Source organism: Carex rostrata, chromosome 27 (assembly GCF_964058835.1).
Source record: "Carex rostrata chromosome 27, lpCarRost1.2, whole genome shotgun sequence".
Lineage (NCBI taxonomy): Eukaryota > Viridiplantae > Streptophyta > Magnoliopsida > Poales > Cyperaceae > Carex > Carex rostrata.
In genome coordinates, this window is record NC_135944.1 from 4,615,219 (window position 1) to 4,623,655 (window position 8,437).

Sequence of the window (8,437 nt, forward strand, 5' to 3'; positions counted from 1 at the left end):
TATTACATGTACAAATAGGCTGTAAATGGTGTTGCATTTCATAAATATTATACTTTCTTTGTTGTTTCCAGTTCTGTAAATATTGTGGCTCAGATTCTATTTATACAGAAATTCAAGTTGTTATATATCCCTTTTTTTGTTCCAAGGAAGGTTCTAAATAGCATTTATAACGGCATAGCAAATAATGCAGATATAGCGAAAGCTATTATACATAATATTTTTTCCTTTTCAAAAATTATATTTTATATTTCTATCAATAATAAACATTATCTCAATTTTTATAGAAAAAAAAACACCAAATTGATTAAGTCCTTAGTTAGACCTTGGTTGAGTACCAAATTAATGAATCAATACAAGCGAGTATCAAATTAAGAAGTCCTTAATTAGACCTCCTATAACCTCCTATGTATACAAGAATTTGGTTTCATTTTAATTTCTCAAGAATTAGGTTTTGTTTTAATTTCTAAAGGGTCCAACGCACAATGCATGATACAAATAATTTAATTGATATAGCCCAATGCACAATGTTCAAATTTATTGATATAATTTCTTAATTTAAAAGAAACATGTAATTTAATAATAAACCCATGTAGCATAGCTGACTGCTATTGCCACTACACGCTACCTGCTATAGCAGACCGCTATTACCGCTATAGCGACCGTAGCTCGATTAACGCAGATTTACTCCGTAGCTTAGTTTTTTAGGTCCAAAACCACTATAGGTAGCTATTTAGAACACTAGTTCCAACTTATTGAGATTACAAAGGATAATTATAACCTCTTTTGTTGGTTAGAACTTAGAACCACGGAAACAATTAATGAACAGATTAAACATAAAATGCTATTAGAACACATGAGATCATCTTATATATCGCTAAAACACACTAACTAAACCCATTTCATATGACATGAAATCGATTAAGCAGAGATGTTAACATGACATAAACACATTAGGTATATTCACCATCTTTTATGAAATGTAAGAAATCAACACTAGGAAAGAAAGACATACAAATCCCAACACTCCAACACAGGTGTCGAGTGTCAGGATTGATGAGCAAATATACATTTCTTTCTGGGTTTCAGAGAAAAACAACAACTGGTAAGATACCATCAGTGGGACCCAAAGGTGTTCTCTCCACTGTATGTCATGTAAAGAAATCCATCTTCGTCCTTGTTCTCCTCGTAAATCGCTGACATCATAGCAGCTGTAAAAGATAATTCAACATAATTTTAGAAAAAATACATTCAAATTAGTTCTCAAATTGGTTTTGAGAAGGTTGAAAATGTAACTTACCGGTGGGAGGAAGGGTATTTTTGACAAAGATAAAAATTGCCTTCTCAGCACTAAGCTTGATCCTCTTACGCACCACATAGACAAACTGGCCCACTGTCAGATCAGCAGGTACAAGGTACCTATTTTGTATAATATATAAAAGATTTCATAAGTACCTATAGACAAGTATATTCATTGAACATTCTTCATGAATTATACTTACAATTGAATAATTTATACTTACTTTTTCTTGTCAATTTCAGGGATGTCACTTCTTTCAGCCCGCTCAACAATAACCTAAATAAAAAAATTTAGAATTAAAATTAAGAAATGTTAAACTTATAAGTTCACAATTTAATTAAATAGAGAAGAATGCACGAACAGGAATTCTGTCGGGGTACTTCTCTCTGATACGAGCAGCTTCAGCTTGCCTCTTCTCTGCAAATAGAAACGGAAAACTATTAAAAACCAACCTAATCAATGAAGATTTAATCTAACATATAACATATATAAAACAATGCAATATACATCTACTGGTTGATTCTATGAACAACCAACAAATTAATTCCCTGTTTCGAATCAAAGTACTAAAATTAGTAGTTATTATAAACAGAGAACCTCACCATTCAAGGTTAATTTTATCAGTTTATGCAACAAGAGATGTAATGTAAAACCATCAATCAAGATTGAAACTATGAATTCTCAATCATATATACACAATGCAATATACATCTACTGCTTGATTATATGAACAACCCAGGAATTAATTCTCTCTTTCCAACCAAATTCCTAAAAATAGTAGTTATTAAAGACAGAGAACCTCAATTTTAGATTAATTTTATCACTTATTGAAACAATCTTCTAGTTCAAGGGTTTATTCAACAAGAGATTTAATGCAAAACATTATCAATTTCGATCTCTTAAAGGGAAACCCTAAGTTGTATGAAATTGAAATCAAGGGGAAAAGATCAAACCAAGGGGATGCTCCAGCTTGAAAGAACTCTTGGCCATGGCTTGATTCCTGAAATTTTTCCCAAAACAAGAAACCATATTATCCCCCAAATCGATCACCAACCCATCAAATTAAACAGTTCAAAAAAGAGGAATAACAAAAGTAGGGAAACCAAATCGAATCGAATCGACTCACCGATTAAAGAAAGAGATGTTTATCTGATCGTAGAGAGAGAGAGAGAGAGAGAAATCGAGGATAAATTGTGTGGCAAGAAATTAGAGAAAGAGAGATGGAAAGACAGAGAGAGAGAATTAGGAACGAGAAGAAAATAGAGAGGTTTTATCGGTAAAGAAAGAGACAGAGACTACAGATTCTCTGAAGTACCACAATATTTGAGTTTAAATATGAACCGTCCGATCAGAATCCTGGCCTATCCGATCAAAGGTGGAATGCATGGGATGACTTTAATAATCGTGCCAAAACAGATCTGACGGTTGAGATATAAAATCTAAATTTGAGTTACTATAGGTGAAATGTATTAATGGATAAGGGCGTAGGGTGGTCCAGACCACTAAAGTAACCTAAATTTTTTTGAACCGTCCGATCCGAGTTAGAATGCAGAGGATAACTTTAATATTCGTGCCGGAGCAGATCTGACGGTTGGCATATAAAATCCAAATTTGTGTTATTTTAGGGGATCAGGATGGGATTTTGTATGCAGTACGGTTTCTTTTATTTTAGAAATATATCATTCAACACGGAACTGGTAAATTTCTATATGGACCTGGTTTTTGTTCGGGTTACATGGACCGTTCTCGTCATAAAAAAATAAACAATTAAATTAGTGGAATATAATTATATAGGTTTGCTAAGTACGGATATATTATTTCATTATTTGATATATACTAGATAAAAATAGCAGTACTTTTTTGTCACTTAAAAATGAAGGATTAAATTTATTCACTTAAATATGAATTATTATAACACATATAATAACCAACTTCTCATGTCTCAAATTTGAACCAATGACCTCGCATTATTTATCATGAAAGTATATATTAAATATTTAAGTTGTTAAGTTATTTTCTTGCTTAAAGCATGCTTAATTTTAAGAATATGTCTAATTATTATTCAATTTTGACCATTTCACAAGTGAAGATGTCCATAAACTATTAACATAATAAGCTTGAGAGATAAATAATTCAAATATCTATTATTAATTTTCTTGTAATATCAAAAGTTTAACAGAAATTTGGTTCATTTCACCAAAAAAATTAAGAACAAAATCAAATGTATGATAATAGTATATTAAATTTCAGGTTGGATTTATCACACTTTTAGAGGTCCCATAAACCGATCCGCTAGGTGTACCAACACCGGGTGCATGAGATAATAATAACAAGTAGAAACATGATGTTAGGAGTTTCCTGCACATCAAAGAAAAATAACCTTCACAAGTAATCTGTGATCTCCTACAACGCAGGTAGTATGAAATTCTACCATTGCTTGGAAATTAGTGTTTTTTTTTAGTAATCTTCAAAAAGGTTATTCTTAAAGTAAAAGTTAATCTTTTATCCTTAAAATATGTTTCCAAATTTAGAAAAAAAGTAATTCAAATGTTTTGCTTCTAAATTAGTATACTTATAGTTGTGTATAGGTTAAAAAGTTTTGACATAAATAAATGTCACTTCAATAAATAAAAAATTGTTTGGGATGAAGAGAAATATTAATACACAATTCTGCCCTCACATTTTTTTATTCATATCCTCATAAAAATAATTATAATTCTGCCCTCACATTTTAAAAAAAAAAAACTTTATTATCACTGCTGGTTTTCCCAGCGATAGTCTTCTTAGGTTGTTACTGGAAAAACCAGCGATTGTCTTTGGATATTTTGACCAACAAAAATACTATGAATGTATGTTGAGAAGATGAAAAAAGAATATTAAACTTGATATTGCACTAAAAACAGATACCAGAATTATTCATTTAGCTACTAAAAAGAACTTTTTTTAGAATTTTTTTTAACTTTAAATTAGATAAAAATTCGTACCTTCTCCTGTTAGTCTCTTTTATTTATATATTTATATATGATAACACACTTACAAAACTGAATCCAATAAACCAAATTGCTCTAATGTACATTTGATTATTGACATTCTAATAAATATTTCCTTCCGTCTATCTTTATTTTAGAAATCAAATGAAATAAGATGCAATGCATCCGTATCACATTGTAGAAAATTAGCACTTGTGCAACAGTAAACCGTTGTAGAGGATCTATGTAGGTTCCTGGCGTAATTTATTTAGATTTGTAATATAATAAAAGGTAAAATTCTTTTGAAGATTCGTTTTGGATCAAATTATATCCTTATGAGATTTGATTATTCTTGTGTGTTGACTTATTCACAAAGTTTGGTGAACAAATTAATTTAATTTGACGGTGTGCCTTTCTCTAAATTAAGCTTGCAATAATTACATGTTTAAATGAACACTATTTTTATAATTAAACTACATAAACAGACACCTTTTTTTAATTTTTTTTAAGTAAAGATTAGGAATCAAATCATCTAACCATTTAATATTCACAAAAAAATAAAATTATTTGTATCTAATTCTTTATTTTTTGTTGGTTTTGATTCTCTAACTTTTGAGTATTTTTGTTTCAATGTATTCCAATTTGCACCCAATTTGATTTTGCATAATCACATCTAAAATCCTTATAGCACTAATAGAAATTCCATTTACTATTACTTTGACTAATTAAATCATTATGTAAAAATAAAATTTAAGATGATTTAAAAAGTACGTAATTTCAAACAAGATATATTTTTCCGATTTTAACTTCATAGGATATTAAAGAAACTAAATCAACACATTAATGAAGAGTTATTGAATTATTTGAGAAACAAATTGATTAGTGTTGTATTAATTAATAATATAATCCAAAACGGAGATTGAAGCATTCAAGGCCCAATTTATTATATTATTACTATAAAGTATAAACTCTTATAAAATGAATTATTTTAGGCCCACTATAGTGAATTAATTTTGGGCCGTCTATTGGGCTTTGAAGAAATCTATTCAATTTGTTTCAAACGGAGAAACGGAGAGAATTGAAAACTAATTAGAGTTCGTTCAATATCGGATTTGAAAAAGAACTCATAATTAGTTTGCTCTCTTCTGGCTCGGTTCGGTTTGTTTTTTTTGAGGAAAGGGTCGGTTCGGTTTGTTATGAGCGAGTTTAAGTTTTAACTCAATTTAGATCGAACTATTTTAGTTTGTTCTTCAATTTGTTCTAAGATGGAAGTTTTTTCTCGACTCTTTTGATACTGTTTTGTTTTATTTTTATCTGAGAAGATCAAACTCGTAATTAGTTTGCTCTATTTTAGCTCGGTTCGTTATGAGCGAGTTCAAGTTCAACTTAATTTGAATTGTTCTAACTTAGCTTGTTTCTCAATTCGTTCTAAGTTGAAGTTGTTGTCTCAACTCTTTCGCTCTTTGTTTTTTACGTTTATCACGAGAAGATCAAACTCGTTACAAGAAAAAAGTAACTCATAAGATCAAATCGACAAAAATCTTTAATCTATATGCAGCTTAATTATAACACAATCAATCTAACCAAACTCAGCTCGTTCTGTCATAAACCGAGTTTAAACCATGTTTAGTTCGACTCGTTTTGTCTCCTTAGAATCCTGAATCTGCATCATCTATATTAATGTACCGTTTAAATTAAATTTTGGACGGTGTGATCAGAATTCAAGCCAATCCGACCCACGCCTGTACCGCATGATGTTCTTTAATATTAGTGCGGATCTAAATCGAACGGTTCAGATCTTAACTCAAAATTTATTTTGAGTTAATTCTTAGAAGGGAACATGCATGGAGGTTGAAAAGTGGATAAAAAGAAAGAGAAGAAATGATTGGCTGCTCCAAGAAAAAGAACTGAGAAAGGAAAAAATAAAGCAAAAGGAAGGATAAACAGACCGTATATACAGTGATGAAACTGATAGAGATGGGACACTTTTTTTGACAGTTCTTTCTTTCCAGCCTCTCTTGGCCTTATCCCCTTATACCTTATGCCATGAAAGAAAATAATTGTGGTGCTTGTACTGTTGTACAGGTGGAATACAGAGAAGCACCTCACTCACATAGTCACATGTTTAAAACATTAAAAAAAATCTATCATAAAAAATATGTATTATGTTTCAGAATGATGTCAGTTTTCTAATTACTGGTTTTATAAAACAAATGAGTATTTTTTTTTTTTTTTTGACAGTTCTTTCTTTCCAGCCTTTCTTGGCCTTATCCTTATACCTTATGCCATGAAAGATAAGAATTGTGGTGCTTGAACTGTTGTACAGGTGGAATACAGAGAAGCACCTCACTCACATAGTCACATGTTTAAAACATTAAAAAAATGTATCATAAAAAATATGTATTATGTTTCAGAATGATGTCAGTTTTCTAATTACTGGTTTTATAAAACAAATGAGTATTTTTTTTTTTTGACAGTTCTTTCTTTCCAGCCTTTCTTGGCCTTATCCTTATACCTTATGTCATGAAAGATAAGAATTGTGGTGCTTGAACTGTTGTACAGGTGGAATACAGAGAAGCACCTCACTCACATGTTTAAAACATTAAAAAAAATGTATCATAAAAAATATGTATTATGTTTCAGAATAATGTCAGCTTTCTAATTAGTCGGTTTTATAAAAAAAATGAGTAATTTTTTTTTACTTCTGATACTTACACAAATATTTATTTAAATATCATTATATAAGCGTTAGAAGTAAACCAAATTATACATTTGTTCTCGAAAATTGATAAAAAAACGAAAGAAAATTGACATTCTTCTAAAACATGCATGCTACATACTTTTTTTCTTTTGATAATAAATGATAAAATAGGTATTTTGTGAATTTAAAATGAATTTTAATAGAAAGACAATAAGATGGATAAATTTGTGAGTTTTTGACATTTAAAAGGTTAAAGATTATATTGTGAACTTTAGATAGGGAATATGTAATTTCGATTTTTTGAGGGATATACATGAAATTCCCCTTTACTTTTTGCCCTTTTGAATCAGACGGTCTAGATCTTGATTGATGTGGCAAAGATAGGAGCAAGTAGGACATATATATGATTATGATTGATTTGAGCTGAACAGTGATTTTTTTCTGAAATGTCTTAAAAGTTTTCTATTATATATTAGACACATTAAATACATTTTTTTTAGATAGAAACAAGATATATAAGTCATTTGATCAGTACATATCAAGAGAAAGTTTAATAAATTTAAAGATTTAAATAGCATTTATCACCTTATAGCGGAACAACCGAAAAACAATGTCATTGTCATATTGCGCTGTTATAGTACGTTATACCATGCTATGGCACTGTCTAGAGAAAGTTTATAAAAATTAAAGGTTTAAATAGCATTTATCGCGTCATAGCAGAATGGTCGAAAAAATAATGCTATTGTCATATTGCTCTGCTATAGCGCATTATAGTGTACTATAGTGCCGATAGCGTTATAACTTTGTGGTCTGAAAACGCTATAACACTGTTATAGCGTGCTACTTAGAACTCTATTTAAAATCTATACAATTGGAGAGGAGATCAATTCCTAAAATTGTGGAGGATGGATTGTCAATTATTTATTTTGATTATATTGAAAATCATAAATAAAGTTCGAATTTTAAAATTTAATATTATAGACATCATACATAGTGCAATATCGATCATGCTTATAAAATACGAAGAGATACATATATATAATTTATACGTTCATTTTTTTTTAATTTTTTTTTGATAATTTTGAATGCATCACCAAATGATACTCAAGTTGCATCTGAAATTTGATTGACACTCTATTTACATATATTCAACAAGATATATATAATGAACAACATGAATTTGAGAAAATCATTATCAAGATAAATTATGACAATGATCCGATCCCTATTAAAATTAGCTAATGCTACAATACATCTTGGCCAATTGGGATCTTCTCATCTTCTAAAGTAGCATAATAAATTTTATTTCAGAGCGAATTGTTTCAGATTCTGATTAGACAGTCCAAATCTAAATTCACTATATTAATATATTAATTGTCAGCCTAGCTAGCTAATATATATATGTTGATATGGATGTTTCATCTGTAATCCATTCAATTATGTAATCAAATCTCCTTTTCAACCATAGGG

At 29.7% G+C, this 8,437-nt stretch overlaps 1 protein-coding gene across 1 annotated transcript; it reads right to left on the reverse strand.

The window, feature by feature from the left end:
- Positions 1–842: 842 nt before the first annotated feature.
- LOC144544920 (autophagy-related protein 8C-like) lies at positions 843–2,546 on the reverse strand. Its single transcript, XM_078293476.1, has 6 exons — positions 2,424–2,546; positions 2,251–2,297; positions 1,659–1,714; positions 1,521–1,573; positions 1,298–1,416; positions 843–1,208 (listed from the first exon to the last, which is right to left on the reverse strand). Exons 2-6 carry the CDS (start codon positions 2,285–2,287, stop codon positions 1,114–1,116), a joined length of 360 nt encoding a protein of 119 aa, XP_078149602.1. The 5' UTR covers positions 2,288–2,297; positions 2,424–2,546; the 3' UTR covers positions 843–1,113.
- Positions 2,547–8,437: the final 5,891 nt, after the last annotated feature.